At 43.9% G+C, this 17,807-nt stretch overlaps 3 protein-coding genes across 6 annotated transcripts in view; 2 read left to right on the forward strand and 1 right to left on the reverse strand.

Annotated features, from left to right (window-relative positions):
- The window catches only part of poln (polymerase (DNA directed) nu), a 33,892-nt gene that overhangs the window by 1,057 nt on the left and 15,028 nt on the right, over positions 1 to 17,807 (forward strand). The window contains exons 2-13 of the mRNA XM_088990790.1: positions 12,060 to 12,162; positions 12,945 to 13,047; positions 13,118 to 13,833; positions 13,909 to 13,961; positions 14,570 to 14,899; positions 15,034 to 15,194; positions 15,256 to 15,368; positions 15,568 to 15,698; positions 15,761 to 15,820; positions 15,888 to 15,948; positions 16,033 to 16,097; positions 17,360 to 17,443. Coding sequence (XP_088846916.1) covers positions 12,096 to 12,162; positions 12,945 to 13,047; positions 13,118 to 13,833; positions 13,909 to 13,961; positions 14,570 to 14,899; positions 15,034 to 15,194; positions 15,256 to 15,368; positions 15,568 to 15,698; positions 15,761 to 15,820; positions 15,888 to 15,948; positions 16,033 to 16,097; positions 17,360 to 17,443 — 1,944 coding nt within the window. The 5' untranslated portion in view covers positions 12,060 to 12,095. The remainder of the gene's footprint in view (positions 1 to 12,059; positions 12,163 to 12,944; positions 13,048 to 13,117; positions 13,834 to 13,908; positions 13,962 to 14,569; positions 14,900 to 15,033; positions 15,195 to 15,255; positions 15,369 to 15,567; positions 15,699 to 15,760; positions 15,821 to 15,887; positions 15,949 to 16,032; positions 16,098 to 17,359; positions 17,444 to 17,807) is intronic.
- On the reverse strand, positions 780 to 6,559 carry LOC148902338 (prostaglandin reductase 1-like). Its single transcript, XM_088990788.1, has 9 exons — positions 6,436 to 6,559; positions 5,489 to 5,616; positions 5,355 to 5,400; positions 4,978 to 5,037; positions 4,646 to 4,813; positions 2,226 to 2,499; positions 2,058 to 2,163; positions 1,172 to 1,290; positions 780 to 1,082 (listed from the first exon to the last, which is right to left on the reverse strand). Exons 2-9 carry the CDS (start codon positions 5,592 to 5,594, stop codon positions 972 to 974), a joined length of 990 nt encoding a protein of 329 aa, XP_088846914.1. The 5' UTR covers positions 5,595 to 5,616; positions 6,436 to 6,559; the 3' UTR covers positions 780 to 971.
- haus3 (HAUS augmin-like complex, subunit 3) lies at positions 4,740 to 11,534 on the forward strand. Of its 4 annotated transcripts, XM_088990787.1 has the most exons (7): positions 6,657 to 6,679; positions 7,428 to 7,476; positions 7,617 to 8,360; positions 8,448 to 8,657; positions 8,907 to 9,139; positions 10,034 to 10,319; positions 11,104 to 11,534. In XM_088990787.1, exons 3-7 carry the CDS (start codon positions 7,626 to 7,628, stop codon positions 11,329 to 11,331), a joined length of 1,692 nt encoding a protein of 563 aa, XP_088846913.1. In that variant the 5' UTR covers positions 6,657 to 6,679; positions 7,428 to 7,476; positions 7,617 to 7,625; the 3' UTR covers positions 11,332 to 11,534. The 4 variants fall into 4 exon arrangements, with proteins under 4 accessions (XP_088846910.1, XP_088846911.1, XP_088846912.1 ...); XM_088990784.1 differs by lacking the exon at positions 6,657 to 6,679 and adding an exon at positions 4,740 to 4,865 and having other exon boundaries at positions 7,428 to 8,360; XM_088990785.1 differs by lacking the exon at positions 6,657 to 6,679 and adding an exon at positions 4,740 to 4,865 and having other exon boundaries at positions 7,428 to 8,360; positions 10,034 to 10,268.

Here is a 17,807-nt window from a genome sequence, read left to right on the forward strand (position 1 = left end):
TCCAGTTGTGAGAGGATGGAATATATGTGTGTAAATGAGAGGGATCCAAGTACAAGAGCGATGCTACAGGGAGAAGAGATAAAGAAGGTGGAGGATTTTTAGTAATTGGGGTCAACTGTCCAGAGCAATGGAGAGTGTGGAAAAGAGGTGAAGAAGCGTGTCCAGGCAGGCTGGAACGGCTGGAGAAAAATGTCAGGTGTGATAGAAAGGTTTCAGCGAGGATCAAAGGAAAGGTGTATAAAACGGTGGTGAGACCAGCCATGATGTTTGGACTGGAGACAGTGCCACTGAAGAAAAGACAGGAATGAGTACATCAGAGGGACAACTCACATTAGAGGCTTTGGAGAGAAAGTCAGAGAGGCCAGACTGAGATGGTTTGGACATGTCCAGAGGAGAGAGAGTGACTATATCGGGAGAAGGATGCTGAGCCTTGAACTGCCAGGCAGGAGACCAAAGAGGAGGTTTATGGATGTTGTCAAAGAGGACATGAAGGTAGCTGGTGTGAGAGAAGAGGATGCACAAAACCGGCTTAGATGGACACTTATTCGCTGTGTAGACCCCTGAAGGGAAAAGCCGAAAGGAAAAGAAGAGATATCGAGTTGTTTGTAACAGCAATGTTCTGCCTTTGTTTCTCCATTTCCATTTGACTGTTTTTGTTGTTTTGTTTGCTCTGGATTTTTTTTAAACTGTACTTTTGACGAGTGTGATCCATCACAATGGAGGAAACACTTTTGAAATGATTTAATTTCATCTAAAAAAATGGCATCTGGACAACAATCTGGGCATGTACTAGGCTTTATTTCCGCCGTAGATGTGGCATGCTTATAACCTCATATATAATTGCTGCCAATTCCGTCAACGTAGTATTGTGCGAAAGCAGTTTGAAGGGATGCGTGGATTCTTAGTGTGTTGGCATTTAGGCATCTTCTGAAAGTATGGCTCCTTCCCCAGTCATCTTCCTGAATTTCACATCAGACAGCCACGATAGCTTTGCCAATGTTTTCTCCTCGCAGCATGCCCATGAAAGCTGCTGGCATGTTTTCAAAGCCTTTGGTGGTGTGCTCGCGGCTCTGCAGTTTGCCCTGCGAGACGCAAACAAAAGCCAGTCCTTATTTCCAGGACAGGAACGCTGTCAGGAAATGGAACGACGAGGTCTTTGTCAGCGACAAACCTCTTTGAGCCAGCTCATGAGCCTCCTGAGGGACTCCGGGTGCTTTGACTCCCATCTGCTTTGCATGAAGCCCTCCATCTTGAGCTGCTTGACGATCATGGTCATTTGAGGATACGGGCCTGTGAGAATGACAAAAGGAACACGGGAAATGTCCAGAGAGCAGGCGTGGGAAGAGTAGACCCCATGGGTCACATCAAGCCAGCGACATTCTTTAATGCGGTCCAAGAGGCGCTAACAATGGCAAGAATGCTGCACATCTGTTTTTTGGTGGAAAAATCTAATTTGAGGTGTCAATTATACTCATTTTTTTATTATTCGTTGGCTGGCCCAATTTCTCTCCTACACTAAAGGTCAAAAATCCCTAATCAATAGACCCCCACTGTAAATGCATTGAAAATAAAAATACCTTTTACTGCCAACTCCACAGTCTCTTGACAAAAAAAACTTTAACAAATCCAGTTAACCAAACAACTAAATTGTATTCAAAATAATTTCACATGCAGATTTTAAATTTTGATTCTCAAATTTTTTTTTCCTGGTAATATTTGCCCTTTTTATTCCAAGAATAAATGAATATTACAATTAAATCGCAATTACAAAATAGTATACACATTTGTAACTTTAACTCATCTCTAAATGACCTGGGTTCTAAAATTAAAAACCCTGAGTTTGTCCACTTCTGCTAGTTTCAGAACCATAACGTCGCCCCCTACAGACAAAAAACGGAATAAGGGTGAAATGCCACATGCAACATCTTCAGCTTTCCCCCTAATTAAATATCCTTGCTTTGAACATGATTTGGAATTAGTATTCGGATTTGATGTATTTTTAACACGAGGTTCCAACTTTAGCGAAATCTGTTTGGTACTAGCCGGGTGGCACCGACCTGTCTGAACTTCGGTGTCATTGTACGTGGATATACTTCCACACACGGCGATTCTTCCAAAATCTTTCATCTGTGAGATGGCAACGCTCGAGAAAGGGCCTCCGACCTGAGAGGAATCAAAATGAGTCCAGGAAGTATTTTGGACAGTTCTCATGGGAATTGGCTCACGTTTTCAAAAAAGCAGTCGTATCCGTCGGGAGAGGCCTTCCTCAGTGCCTCTTCCAGGGAGGCGACCGTTTTATAGTTGAAGGCCTCGTCAAAGCCCAACTGTTTCAGGAAGGCCACCTTGGCATCGGACCCCGCCGAGCCCACCACTCTGCAGCCCTTCATTTTGGCCATCTGCCCCACCACCGAGCCTACCGCCCCGGCTGCCGCGTTCACCAGCAGAGTCTCACCCGATTTCAGCTCCAGGACTTCCTCGATTCCATACAGAGCCGTCAGCCTGGTGACATCGGGGACATGGTAAGAATCTGGATCACCGCAGCGGTTCTTATACTGCTTGTTATTTACAAAGGACTGTCTACAGTCTACACACCAAGGGTGCCATAGTCAAGGCTCGGGGGCAAATCTGGCCTGGCACATCATTTTATTCTGCCCGTAAAAGCATTATCGAGCATGTCAAGCTCCATTATGCTTGCTAAATTTCAAACTGTCCCATGTAATCCACAATAACAGTCATTATTCTTGACTTCAAATGTCTTCTTTTCCTTTCGGCTTTTCCCTTCAAGGGGTCGCCACAGCGAATCAGTAACCTCCATCTTCAGAGGTATGATACTTCAAATGTGAAAAGTAGTTATTGATTGATTGGTTGTGCTGTTCTGTATGGAATATGTGGATGGGATGAAACATTCTAATGGCTTTCCCAAATTCATGACGGCCCACCTGTGGCAAAAAATGAGTTTGACACGTGTGGTCCATGGCAACATATAGTAACAGGCAAGCTTAAAGGACAACCAACGTCTCCGGACAAGTTGTCGCCATGTTCTGCCTTTTTTGGGTGCGACATTTCCCACCCCTGATGCCTCAAAATGGAATAAATTATTTAATCGATTGCAAACATGTATGCTTTCTTCTTCAGAACTATTTGAATCATATTCATAACTGCATGAGTAACAAGAAAGCATATTCTTCGAATCTGAAGCCATTGTTTTGATTCTCGAGCAAGGCAAGATGTCTTGCCGTGACACCACGGACATGGGGGTGGGACCTTCTGAACTGGTCACTTCCGGTTTCAAATTGAAGTACTTTTTAGACACTTTAAGTCATTTTTATTGGTGTTTTGCATTTGACAAAAAAATATCATACTGCGTGTTTTGGGTATTTTAGATGCTATAAAATGTTTTTCTGATCTCAGTTAGGAAACAAAAAAGTGACGTCGGTTGTCCTTTAAGTCATCTCAAAGAGGCCTAATCTAATGACACCTGTGTTTTTGTGCGCATGTCAACTCTAGATTTCAACTTTTTTTTGCGCAATACGTCACCGGAAAACAAGGTTGGGCATCCCCAACCCGGAGGTTGGGGATGCCAACCTCCAGGCCGTGGAGTGGTACTGCTCCGTGGGTCATTTGATACAGGGCCGCAGCAAAAGAATACATAACTTTCATTATCTCTGTTTTGTTCCTTTTGGAATAAATGTTATTCATTTTGGAATCTGAAATGTTTTATTTTGAAAAGAATTTTGGATGGTCTGTCAACAATATGTCACTTTTGATGCAGATCAAGGAGCGCTTCCTTGGTTACGTGATAGCTTACTCCTTAAATGAAACCCAGGAGTTGGATAATATGCGTTGACGGTGAGTTCCATTTTTCATGCAATTTGTATTTGCAGCGTACTGTATCTTATTTTGAAGGTATGTTTAAACGTTACCATTGCAAATGTAAAGAGCGTGTTGCGGCCAGATAGGTTTTCATGCAAGTTATCTACTATTTTGTTGTATTTATCCGTCACACCTTAAAAGAAATATTGTCTGACATGGAACCGGTCCATGGGGGTGGGGTGATTGGGGACCACTGCCGCCGTAAGATAATTATAGATTTGTTTTTAACTCATTCACTGCCAGACATGTGCAAAAATGTGTCATCCTCAGTGCCAGGGTTTTTGTCATTGTCACTTAAATTCCAGTACCCTCAGAATATTGAGTTTTAGGACTACATAAGCATTCAATACTGTGTTGGAAACCTTCGACTTGCTTCTTTCATCAGAAAAAAACAGTTAATTCCCAAATTATATGGGTCTGGAGTTATCTGAGCTTGAAATGAGGGCGTCTGTCCAAAATACATTACAGTACATACATATTGGTTTATATTGCGCTTTAACAACAGCTCAAACTGGAACAAACCGCTAACATGGAAAAAAAGGGAAATGCGGCCCCCTTGTGGAAGGGAAAGAACCTTGCCCAAGGCAATGGCAGCGCTTTATCGGCACCCAAGCATGAAAAAACATAACCCGAACAAATTTGGGAATGGCACTCTGTGTGATATTATCAATCCCAGAATGAATTCGGGATCTGCAGTGAATGAGTTAAACATTGTAATCGCTGTAATATTTTTTAGACCAACTTGCCGATAATAACGCCACAGCGTCCTTACCCAGGCATACCGACGGCGCCCAGAGCCAAGGACAACGAAATGTCCTGAGGCCAGTCAGGCATGACGGGGACGAGGTCGGACCCGTCCGACACGGTGTGTGTTCTCCATCCTCCGCGGCTGACCACGTGGGCCCCAATGGGAAATGCTGCATTCTTGCTTTGGACTACCCTACGGAACAACAAAGCCAGCAAAACTTTTAAAGTTCTCTGGACAAAATCGAGTGAGTGACGAATCCAAAACATTCTAATTCCATTCAAGTGAGTCAGCATGTTTATTTCTCGGCCTCTGATGTCAACCACATGTGCAAGATGTTATCTCCTCCTTCTCCTTACTTGGCCACTTGAGTTCCGATCATCACATCTCCTTCTTTCATGCGAACGCGGCTAAATGGCCTAAGGAGACATGGAGCCAGAAGAAGTTTAACTCACAATATAAAGCACTTTAAGAATAGGGCAGAATTATTTTTGTACATGTTTTTTCCCCACCCTTATTTTTTTTCACTTCTAGTTTAGTATGTGATGATGGTTTGATGGTCTGCTTCCCAATTATTTAATGAATCTGTTTTCCCAAAAAAAAAAATTGTATTTTGACATTTAAAAATGACAAAAAGCCTCAAATTGAAATTTAACCCAGTTAAATAATGAGCTTTGGCATTTTGAACCAATTGAAGACTTTTCAGAGAGGTCTGGCTGACTTATTTTTCACCCACCTCATGTAAGGGTCAACACTTAGAAACAAGGCCTCCAAAAGCACCTCTGAAACAAGGAACAACGTCAATAAAATGTCAACACGGCAACTCCCCCACACCCGCAAAAAAAAAATAAAAATAATAATAAGTCGAACCTCCAGCTTTTGGCTCAGGGACGTCTTCCTCTCTGAGCTGGAAATCGCTTTCCTTGGGAAAGCCATTGAAATGTTTGGTCAGAATCCATGCCTGAGCTCGAACCATAGTTTGACGTTTGGGTCGGCACCTTTGGAGCGAGAAGAGGTAAGCCCGCAGTTGTGATCAATTACATTGGATCACATCATGCCAAAAATAGGACGGAATGTCACATTTTTAAACCAGATTGGAACATTCACATTTTACTCCCTTTAGTATTTGGTTTATTTGAGGATATTTGTTGATTTATAATTTTTAGGCTGGTATTGATTGAATAAATTGCTCATGTAAAATTATTTTGCATTTTTAAAATTTCATTTAACTGTTTAATTATTTCCTTTTTTCCTGTATTTATTAATCTCCCCACTGTGTGACTATTAAAGGCTTTCTGATTCTGATTATAATTAATTTTTTAATAGTTATTTTGAAAATGTCTTATCAAGATTTACAATTTTCATGAAACAGAAAACTTGGAAAACAATTTTGTTTTCCATTGGATTGACTACATTAATTTATCCTTTATTCATCTCGCTAGGGGAATATTTGCAATCGATTATTCAAAAAGATTATCGTATTTAAACACTATTTTTAATTTACTGTGAAAACTATGTTACATATACTTTTAAACTTGTATTTTAAACGTAATTTAATTATTTTGACATCATCGCGTATATCCGCTGAAACGTTCCATGTGGACCAAGAGTACACAAGTCTGCACTCCCGTGCGTTAAATTAATCCAATGTTATACAATCTGGAATACACTTTAGTCGTTTAAAAACAACAACAATAACCACCATGTGAGAGTTGATTAATTCAAGCTGCAGAACATACGACTAAGTAGGGTGCTCATAATATTACTCCAAAAAGTGATAAAGGAGCGAAACCTATCAGATATGCTTTTTTCCTTACCAGTTATTATCGGCAGTAGCGGGAATGCAGCGGGAAGTCAGAATTTGGGATCGTGGCGATCTCTTTGAGGGAGTAGGAGGAAGGGAGCGAAACTTGGGCGGAAAATGACATTTTTAGGTCGCAACGCAATTGGTGGAGTATTATGGGAACGTCATTTAAATGGCGACGTCCACTGCTGATGACGACGTCATTTCGGCGGGCGTTTCAAGAGGCTACTTGCTACTCCGCGTCTGTAAACCAAATTGTGAGTAGTTTGTCCCACTTTTACCGCTTGTCACTGGCGTAGCGGCATGCATTTGACGCAGTCAAGAACGTTTTTATATTTCTCAGTCTATTACAGTTTCATCACGCGTTGCTTGTTTTTACTGAACCGGCACTTCTACTGTCTATTCGAAATTGCTCGCGCGGTGGTTGCCAGTCGCCACTAAGCGCCATAAAGCGCGAGTAAAACATATTCCTAAAAAAAACATAACCACCCAAGAGTCCGATAATGATCCTGATCATTTGAATCAGGTGTGTCGCAGCAGCATGAAATGTAAAGCGGCCCTCGAGGACCGGAGTTTGACACCCGTAGATGAACTACGATGCCATGTCTGGGGATAGGTTCTACACTTTAAGTGTCAAAGTCAAGGCCTGGAGGCCAGTTCCGGCCGTCATGTCATTTCTTGACTTCAGATTTGATAACTAGCCATTAATCAATTTGTTGTGTGCTCTATGTAATATGTGGAGGGGATGAAACACTAATGGCTTCCCCAAATTTATCACGGCCCTTGAGAGGAAACCGGTACTACAATGTGGCCCACGGCAAAAAATAAAGAAATAGTTTGTTTACAGAGATAACCTTGAGTCTGTTGAAAGACAAACAACAGTCTGTCTGTGACAATCTGTACACAACTGACACTTTTGGACCAACCGAAATAAAATGGCTTCGTTAGATAAGAACTTGTGTGTTGCGCTGGAGTTAACGAGGCTTGTAACATCTTTGTCCTCAGGAAGCACTTACCTGGCTGTCAAACAACAACACAAGCATCATGTTAAACGGTGGGCAGTTTGTGGAGGCTATGGCTCGACTGGGTTATTCCGGCGCATCCTCCTTGAAAGCCTCGGATTTCGACTGGCTTTTTAATAGTTCCCAGGAAAACCTTTCATTTTTGTGTTTTGTCTGTCGGAGCCTGAACCAGAGCAATGTTATGACCACAGAGGAAGTGCAAGCTTATCAGGAGCTCCAGAATTCCGGCAACCCCATCCTGGATGAAGAAGCCTTGGTCAAGGTCCTTAAAACCACTGGACCATCCCAGGAGGGCGGAGCAGCTGACGATGGTGTTACCATAGAAGATTTAGAGGCAGAGCTCCAGGCACTGATGAAGGAGAAAGCATGGAAGCAGCAGCACTGTAAGAAGCTGCAGGCTTTAGCTGCTTCTCGCGCGGACGTCCACCTCCGACTCGTTGCTGAACTGGAGAACGCCGAATCCCAGCTAACGGAGGCTCACGCTTTTCTGGGAGGCGAGAACGCCAATACGAACACAGAGCTCCAAGTTCTCGCAGACAAGGTGGACGAGCTAGCATCGCACCTCTCCGTTCAAGCGGACTCCTCTGCCGGCAAAAGCCACAAGCCTCTTATTTCTCAGCTATCGCTGAATCTGTATCTGCGCCAAGAGGAGCTGAACACGAAAACGCTATCCGCTTGGACTCGGAAGCACTTTTTTACAGACTTTGTTGAGACCTCTTGCTCAGAACATTTCCAGGTTTTGGATCTCAGCTCCCGGGAAAGTGAAGAGGGTGAAGAAAAAGATAGGGTGGACCAACTGGCCAGACTACGGCTTGCGCACATTACGGCTCAGCACCAGTTGATGCGAGCCAATGCAGATGAGAAAAGTGTTGTGGCCGGGCTTGAGTGGCTTTCTGAGAAGTCCTCAGGTGTCAAGGTAAAGTCAGAACATCCCGACAAGAAGGTTTTGGCCAATTCGGTGCATCGGGATCGCCCCTTTTATTGACCTTTTTACCCCCATTAGAGCATTGTTGACTCAGCCTCACTTCACATGCGCGAGGTGGCCTCTAAGAAGGAATTGCAAGCCTCAGAGGCGGAGATTGAAGCTCTTCTTCGTGGACCCGTGCCCCTCGACGTTTGGGAATCCACCGGGCTGCTCTATGTCCCAGTTGTGAAGAGAGTCCTGGCCTTGCAACTGGCCAGGCAGGACGATCTCACATCCAAACTGGATGAGGTTTGTTCACACAATTGACCTCTTTTGTTTGCAATGTGCATTCTGAAAAAGGGTGCTGGTATATATGCGACCCAATCAATGGAAATGTACTTTCCTATTAGCCATTTTCTATTTTTTTCAACTCGACGATAGACTCATTTAAAAAAATAACAATATTTCAACTATCTCTATCTTTTGTTGCGTGACCATGCGCCGTGGGTAATATAAAAAAAATGGAAACAATGAACTAATCCTTTATTTTCCCACCAGGTACGTGATAATCTCCTACGCCAGAAAGCCTCCTTCGAAATCCTCCACTTGGCTCAGCAGGTTGAGTTGAGGAAGTGGGGAGTGTGCCTGAATCACCTCACGGACGTCAACAGCAGGCTTGTCAAGGCACACAAAGTCACGTCACTCAGACTTGAGGCTCTGGCACATCCCGAGTTAGCATTAAACATGAGACCCAACCCGATCATCACCAGCATGGATGCGGCATTCCGCAGGTAATAGTCGACCACCTCCATTCACATGTCACGTCAGTCAGCTATCACTTCGGCATCAACTATCTTGACACCAAACTAAACGTTTCTATCTCAAGCTTTACACATTGGGGACTGTGTGTGTGGGGGGGTGCACTCAATAATCAACAGGATTCTAAAAAATATTGTACTGTCTTGGTCACAGCTCAATATTATTTACCATTTCTAATAGAATAAGGTTTTAATTTATAGTTATACAAAAAATGAGGTGGCTCGGGCATCTGATTAGGATACCTCCTGGACACCTCCCTGGTGAGGTGTTCCGGTCATGCACCACTGGCAGAAGACGACCCAGGACATGCTGGACAAACTATGCCACCCAGCGAGCCTGAGAACGCCTTGGGATCTGACGGGAAGAGATGGAAGAAATTGCTGGGGAGATGGAGGGCTGGGCTTCCCTACTGAAGCTGCTGCCCCTGCGACCCGACCTCAGATAAGCGGCAGACAAATAAATGATGGATGGAAAATAAGCTTTAGAATTGTCTGTAGTTGCCAAAAGGTGGCAGCAAAGCTCTTTTTTTGTATCAATGAAACTAAACTTCAAAATCATCAGATCGGAACTCCCAGATTTGCAGGCAAAGCGCAATGTTTCGCCAACTAATAGTCCTCAGATACCTTAGGCATTGTTCCTTTATCTCAAGATGCCATTAGATGGCACCAACGTGGTGTATTCCTTTAGCTTGGCCTGCCAGTCTTCACCAGATCATCCTCAAGTTGGGAATTTGGTCCTCAGCTCAGCTCCACAGTCTTTTGCATAAGGAACACATTTACAGAAGTGCTTCTGTAATTTATCAACATCACCACGAGGTGGCATGACAACACAGTTTCTTAACTTGTTCATCCACACTTTTCCTCCAGACTCCTGCAGATCCTCGACCAGGATTCCTCCCAATGCGGAGGAGAACCTTTTCAGACATATGAGGCACTGGCCCACGCTGCTCAAAGCCTGGCCAAAAACATCGAGGCGTCCCGTGCAGCGCTGGCAGTGGCCTGCAGGGACCAATGGATTAGGATGACTCAACTTCAAGCCCACTGCGAGGCCCTTCACAAGCCCATGTCCACAGAGTTCCGCAAACTGGTCTTGCGGCCACAGGTATGTCCTGCAGCCAGTGCTGACCAGGAGCCGCTGTGTCCCAATGCACAGGTGGGTTGGTTTTGTTTTATGTTGCGTACGATCTCCTCGCTGACCAAAATCAATACTTTTCTGAAGGAATCCATAACGTGAGTTTAATTCATAACTGAGTGTTGGTGTGGGAAACTGGTGGCACGATATATTTCCTCTTTTAACGTCCATCTGGCACTCTCTGTCCCAAAAGGCATGCCCAGTCAAACTACAAAATATTTACGCACATACTGATCATTAATATTGATAATGTCACAGTGGCACTGTAGAATTGTTCAGAACCATTTGACAACCAGACTTGTGTTGACTTGAATCCATTTAGACCCGATGATCTGTGTGTGTGTGTGTGTGTGTGTGTGTGTGTGTGTGTGTGTGTGTGTGTGTGTGTGTGTGTGTGTGTGTGTGTGTGTGTGTGTGTGTGTGTGTGTGTGTGTGTGTGTGTGTGTGTGTGTGTGTGTGTGTGTGTGTGTGTGTGTGTGTGTGTGTGTGTGTGTGTGTGTGTGTGTGTGTGTGTGTGTGTGTGTGTGTGTGTGTGTGTGTGTGTGTGTGTGTGTGTGTGTGTGTGTGTGTGGGCACTCGATTTAGCATTAAACTGTTTTTCAAGCAGAAAAATCTAACACAAAACTACCCCGCAGGATAACCTCTCAAGAAATTCTTTAAGACATCTGACAATAGGGCCTTGGCTATCCTTGATCTCAAGGGAGGTCAATTCGAGCGCGGTTATGTGTATGCAGCTTTTTTTCAACCTTGAAATTTCACCAATGAATTCTGATTGTGCAACGTATTTCCCACCCTATGTCCTCAGGAGTTGACGGAAAAACTCAAAGAAGCCAAATCGTTGCTGCGGCGTTTCCAAAAAGCCACCCAAGAAATCACAGGCAAAGTGAAGACGAAGCGTTCCGAGCTGGAACACAATTCCCTCCTCAGACGCGAGAGGGAGCTCTACGTCTGTTTCCACTTGGATGCCGGTCTTCTGCAGGAAGTTGTTGAGAAGCTGGAACGCCGAACTGAGCTGACAAGAGAGCAGCCATAGCGTCCTCTCGTTGTCTCGTGGAATGAACACATGACCTCCGTAAACGCTGATCTGAACGTCCTGCTTTTTCTTGCTATTAATATAATAACTGACCTTGTACGAGTATGACTGTTCCCGTTCTGCACCTGTTCTGTGGTGGGTGGATTTGTAATAAAGCACCTTGTATTTTGTTGATCGGCTGAAATATATTCTTTGGTATTGCATCCAACGATCTCTGAGTCCTTTATTCTCACTAAATAAACATGCTGTGTGTTATATGTATATACATTACATACATGTGTATACATATATACTGTGTGTGTATGGCTATATATATATATATATATATATATGTGTGTATGGCTATATATATGTGTGTATGGTGTGTGTGTGTGTGTGTGTGTGTGTATATATACACTGTGTTTATATATAGTATTTGATTTATATCGCACTGTAACAACAGCTGAAGCTGCCACAAAGCGCTTAACATGGACATGTATCATATACAAGAAATAAAGCAGTCATAAAGTTTGTCAAACACCAGGGAGTTAAACCAATATCAAGTCGAAATCACACTGAGTCGAATGCCAAAGAATACAAGTGAGTTTCGAGACTGGTTTTAAAGGTGGGCGGCGAGGGTGCTTGCCAAATGTTCAGTGTGTATATTGCTAAGGACTGAAATACACTTTAACAAATTGTTTTGGTTTCCAGCATACATGCAATAAAGATGGCTGTTAATTTTGTTGTAGATTAAAATAAAAAAGACAAGAAATACTGCAGTCAAGATGGAGAAATGCAGTACTGGACTTCTTTCCATTGAAGAGCGGGAGGAAGAAATCAGCCAAAGTCAGAGTAAGATGTGAAGATGTACTTGGGTTGGTTTTACAAGATCATCATTTCCCCCATTTGATTGCAGGTTGCCTCTCTGTGCTGCATCACATTATCCGTCCATCCATTTTCCAGACTGCTTTATCCTCATTAGGGGCGCTGCAGCCTATCCGAGCCGTCTTAGGGCATGTGGCGGGGGACACCCTGAATTGGTTGTCACCCAATCGCGGAGAACACAGAGACAAACAACCATCTGCACTCACACCTATGTACAATTTGGAGTGTTCAATCAGCTTGCTATGCATGTTTTTCGAATGTAGGAGGAAACTCATGACCTCTGCACTGTGAAGCCGGCATGCTAACCACACGATTACCGGGCCGCTGCATCACATTCTTATTTATTTTGCACTTTTTTTTTGCACATCCGATTCACCGTGCCAAGGACGTGGGTTTGAATCCAGCCCTTGCCTTTCTTTGTAGCGTTTACATGCTCTCCCAAGGCACACGTGCATTTTCTCAAGGTACTCAGTTTCCTCCCACATTCCTAAAACATCCACAGTAGATGAATTGAACATTCTTAATTGTCCCTTGGGGTCAATGTATGCCCCCGCAACTGGCTGGTGACCAGTTCAGGGTCTACTCCCCAAAGACAGGTAGGATAGGCTCCAGCACGCCCGTGAACCTCCTGGTGGATACATACTTTTTCACACAGAGCAAAGTAGCTTAAATTGTTTTTCTATTTCCTTGATAAAGGAAAATAACTTCAGTTCTTCTTTTTCATTCGTTGCACTTTGCTTGTGATTCAGCCATTGCAGAAAAACCAGTGGGGATGAATCCCAGCGACCAAACGGAGGCCAATGCTTCCGGCACTTGGAAGGAGACAGTGGGAGAAAGGATGATTGCGCAAAGGTAAATGACATATGACAAAGGACTGTGTGTTAAAAAGACATCGGTAAAAAAAATTACCATTGTCTCGCAGCAGTGCAAGTAGTCTACAGGTCCTCAGCAGCCATCGTTCTTCAGAGGATGACGGTTGTGATAGTGATATCCATCAAACACCGTCCAATACAGCAATGGATTCAGGGGCAATGGATGCCGATTTCGGATTCACATGGCTGGATGACATCCCCAAAGAGCATTCCCCGATTCTAACATGGCCAACTGACCAACAGGAGGATGATGACATAACCACTCTCTCGCCTTGTGGTCCTGACTTCCATGAGGCTCCATGTCGTGCAACCATGCTTACAGGAGAGAACGAGCTTCTGTCTTGTGGTGCAATTGCTAGGAGTCCTTCGCCTACAGTTGAGGACTATGCTATGCCCACCAATGAGGACATTGCCAGCAACGGCAGTCAAATCACAATCGATTTTGGGAATCCGTTAGCGGAAATGGAGACGGCTTGGTTTTCGGGTGAAGTTACCAAAGATCTTTTTGAAGAGTTGACCTGGACAAATTATATATGGGAAGATCCTGAGAAAAAAAACCACTTGCCTCTCACAACCAACTTGGATTTCAGGAAGTATCCAGAGCGTGTACATAAGCCAAAGAAAGAGACCGACTTTGAGGGTAGTTCCAAGATGAGGAATACGCAACCTAATTGTGACACTTCCAAAACCAACGACAGATTCCTTGTGGACAAACCACTGACGGACTGCTCCAACTTGATGGAGACTCAATCCAATGCTGATACAGGTAAACACGAGTAGTCCCATTTCCTGTCACATGTGCAGTAAATCTGCGTACCAACGAACATGCTCCGTCTTTCAGGGAAGCCGCGCAGAAAGCGTCGTGCGAGAAGCGTATTGCTGAAGAAAACCCAAGTGAGTGCCTATTGGGAAGTGAAAAGTGTACACCAGAAATGTCATTCATTTTTTGCCGCGCGCCACATTTCCTGTCGGGGGGCAGGGGGGGGGGCTGTTCTGAATTTGGGGAAACCATTAGAATTTATATTCCCCTTCACATGTTATGTATAGAGTGCACAACAAATTAATCCGTAGTTTTCAAATCTGAAGTAAAAAATAATGACTTATTGGTTTACATCGGATAATTTGAAATTGTGGTTTTGTTTTAGCAAGCATCATGGCACTTAATATGCTTGATTTGCTTTCGCGGGCCGAATAAAATGATATGGCAGGCCAGATTTGGCCCCCGAACCTTGACTTTGACACAGCACATGGACTCAAGAGATGAGATTCAAAATGGCTGCTCTGAAATGGTTTGTTTTTCTTTCATTAACTCACACAGAAGTCAATGCAAGATAAGTAGTGAGTTCTTAAGAATCCGGGTACTCGGACCAAACGAGTGCTAAAGTAGCACTGTTTGAAAATACTCTGGGAACATTGCAAGTACCTAGTCAACTCCTCCACTCACATAAAAGTCACCATGCGAGCACTGTGCTAACAACACTATTTTTTTCCTGTTGATTCAGGGCGGGAATACCTCCACTTTGAAGCGACAAAACGAGTTGCTCCAATCAGAAAATGTACCACCCACGAAGCAACGCCGTTCCTCTCGACAGAAGCCCAACCATTCATCATCAGGCCCTACTCGAAGGAAACAAGATCCGATGCTTGGGCAGGACACCCGACAAAGAGATGACATGCAAGGAATAATTCTGAGCGGTGACTTTAAAGCGAAGAGCACCGAGGCGCTGAACCAAGAAGAAAAAAAACAGATATTGGAGAATGTTGAGCAGGCCAGGGCACTTCTGATAACCTTGATCTATCAAGATGGTACCACGCAGTTGCAATCAGAACAGGTAAGCAGGGTGCATTCCGGTTTTAGCAATCCAACCTCGAAATGAAATCTCAAATTTACAATCACAATTTCCAATTATCTGTCCTTCACTCAGTCGAAATTTGACTGTTCTTAAATGTATTTGATGCCTCTCAGAGTCCACCGAATCTCACGTTGTCGGTGTCTGGCCTCCTCCTACTTCTCATGAACGATGTGGACGGCCGCCATCGGGGGTGCTCGCTCAGCCAGAACGACCTCCTGCTCTACCATCAACTGGCCTGCTGCTCGGCACAAATTGAGAATCAGATTTTCACCAGGTAGGTTGCATGGAGCGCAGATCCGTTTCCTTGGCTTTTCGTCTCCGTTTGTGTACCGCAGAGACCTGCTGCTGCAGATGCTGTCGCGAGCTGGCATCACCGTGTGCTACGGAGCTAAGGATTTGCTCAGCGTCACTCTCCAGTTGTGCAGACGACACTTGAGCTGGAAACAAGGCAAAGCAAATAAGCGTCGAACAAGCGACTGGGGTGGAGGGGGTCAAAAAATGTGGGGTCAGCTGGATGATCCTCAACAAAGAAGTGCTGATCTACATAACTTCACATTAATTTGTTCATATCGCTGTCGAATCTCATCAAATCAGCACTTGTTGTGCTTGTGAGCAAAGCTGTTGCTCAGCCTTTCTGTCCCCCGTAGTGTCCAGCTGCCGGATCCATGACCCTCAGGTGTCAGGGTGGCTTCTGGACCCTCAAGATCCTTGTTCCTGCTACCGGGACCTTTATCTGAAACACACACACACAAACCTACCTCCTGCGACGCCCGCCACCGTAAGCTTCTTTTATTGTATCTTGCTGTGGACCACAGTGAGCAATTCATGCTTCTGTCCCAGGTCTTGTCCGAACTCTATTCCCTCTATGACCTGAACAAGAAGCTTTGTGAGGAAATCCGGGTAAAAGAATGATTCTTCTTTGTTTTGGACACTCAGTCCCACATGCTGATACGCTGTGTGTTTCCAGTGCCATGGCCTTTGGAAAATCTACTCGGATATCGAGCTAAAAATGATTCATGTTCTAGCAGGTGATTGGTCACAACAAATCTTGTTGGATATGAGTTCTCAATTTATTTCACCGTTGTGAATGTGTCGTGCTTGTGTTGTTTCAGCCATGGAGAGCCAATGCATCCAGATGGACAAAGATGCTTTGGAAATTCAGTCCAATCTACTCAAGGTAAGTAGACAAATTCAACGAGTGTTAACATCACGGCGGCCGTGCCATGCGGATTCAAAATGGCCGAGATCATTCGCCTCATCATGTTTTGTGTGTTTTCACAGGGAGGCCAATTTAAATTTAACTCAAGCGTATTTCATGCGCACTTGAAAACAACCAAATATATGGAGAAAAAAATCAATGTATTCAAAAAAGATCAATTAATAAATGAATAACAACAACAGTACTCAAACTGAAAATCAATTCTCACGTTGAGTCCAAAGCCAAAGAATAAACTTGACTTTACAGATGGCCAACAGGGGGTCTTGCCAAACATTGAGCAGTAGGTTGTTCCAAAGACAGGGACTGGCAACAATCTCCGCTGAGCCCCTGTTTAGTTCCCAATATCTCTAATAGAATCCGTTCGGCTGACCCGAGGTGGCAAGCAGATGCGTGTGGGGCGCAGGTGCTCAGAGAGGCAATTTCAAGATTTGAAAACAAATAATAGGATCTTCAAAAGAATTCTAAAATGTGCCAGTGACGTAATTGCAAAGATGGAGTTATGTCTTCCCTCTTATGGGTCCCTGTGAAGAGGCTCGCGGCAGCATTCTGGCCCAACTGGAGATGCTTGATGGCGAATTGGCTGCTGTGTTTCTATAAAAATCAGGAAAACTTTGTGCGTGTGTGTTTCCAAAAGTTGCATTGCTGTCTGCCATGGCCAAATTGCTGAGTTGAGTGGGTTTGCACAAGCATCCGGGTGTTGTTTGGAGCCGAGCTGTCAAGGTCATTTCTGCCGCCAAGGCTGCCTGCCTGCCTGTGTTTGTATATGTATGTGTATGTGTATGTGTTTGTCCGTGTGCCTGTGTGTGTGTGTATGTAGGTGCATGCGCACACACACATTGAATGAATCGCCAGAGGGGTCACATTCAAAATTAATTAAGCAGCCTGGTACTCGCTCCGACGTGGGAAAAAGAACATATTTTAAATTTTGAAAGGCGATGTGTTTGAGTTTTAGGATTCCCTTGACATTACACAGCAAGTGTAATTTTGTAACGTTCTCTGGAAACATTGGATTGGATTGGATATGCCTTTATTAGTCTCACAGTGGAGAAATTTACATGCGTTCTAACATGACTCACATAAAAATCACATTCATCAAACTCAGCAGGAAGTCATCCATTTTCTTTGCTGTTTGTTCTTACTTGAATTACAGTCCAACTGATATGGTGATGGTCGTCGTTCATCCTTTTGTTTTTGTTTTGTTTTGTTGCTGTCCCTGTCAGACTAAGATGAACCAGTTGGAGGAATACGCCCATCGAGCCGCTGGAGAATATTTCTTGATCACCAGCAACATCCAGATCCGTCAAGTCAGTCACTCTGTTGTGTGTGCATTAATGTGGTTGGGATGGCTCAGATTGGCCCAGATTTTTTCTTTTAAGGTTTTATTCCACCTTATGTATGTACACCAACACATGCTAACATGATAAATGTGAACATCCCATGAAAAAATGGGCAAAAGAATGTGGCTTCGCTTTAAAATGTTACAAAAGGAAAATGTATTGGAAAACAGTGAAATGTCCTGGCTGTATCCTTTACGTGACTCTCAAAAATGCTGTTTTACTATTTGTCATTTTAAATCAGTCAGGCAATTAATTGGTGATTGGATTTTGATTCTGCCAGTATTGTTTTTGTAATTAATTATCCTTATTTATTTATTTATTTATTTATTTA

The sequence above is a fragment of the Hippocampus bargibanti genome, linkage group LG02 (assembly GCF_051943395.1).
Source record: "Hippocampus bargibanti isolate YZ-2025 linkage group LG02, ASM5194339v1, whole genome shotgun sequence".
In the NCBI taxonomy this organism is placed as follows: Eukaryota; Metazoa; Chordata; class Actinopteri; order Syngnathiformes; family Syngnathidae; genus Hippocampus; species Hippocampus bargibanti.

Excerpts from the sequence above, each read along its gene's own strand:
- haus3 (XM_088990784.1), top strand. The coding sequence starts at position 4,788 with ATGCTGCATTCTTGCTTTGGACTACCCTACGGAACAACAAAGCCAGCA. Across the intron at positions 4,866-7,427 it reads AGTTCTCTGGACAAAATCGA|GAAGCACTTACCTGGCTGTC; the intron begins GTGAGTGACGAA and ends CTTTGTCCTCAG. Across the intron at positions 8,361-8,447 it reads AGAAGTCCTCAGGTGTCAAG|AGCATTGTTGACTCAGCCTC; the intron begins GTAAAGTCAGAA and ends TACCCCCATTAG.
- LOC148902338 (XM_088990788.1), bottom strand. The coding sequence starts at position 5,594 with ATGGTTCGAGCTCAGGCATGGATTCTGACCAAACATTTCAATGGCTTT. Across the intron at positions 5,401-5,488 it reads CCCTGAGCCAAAAGCTGGAG|AGGTGCTTTTGGAGGCCTTG; the intron begins GTTCGACTTATT and ends TCCTTGTTTCAG. Across the intron at positions 4,814-4,977 it reads ATCGGAACTCAAGTGGCCAA|GGTAGTCCAAAGCAAGAATG; the intron begins GTAAGGAGAAGG and ends GTTGTTCCGTAG.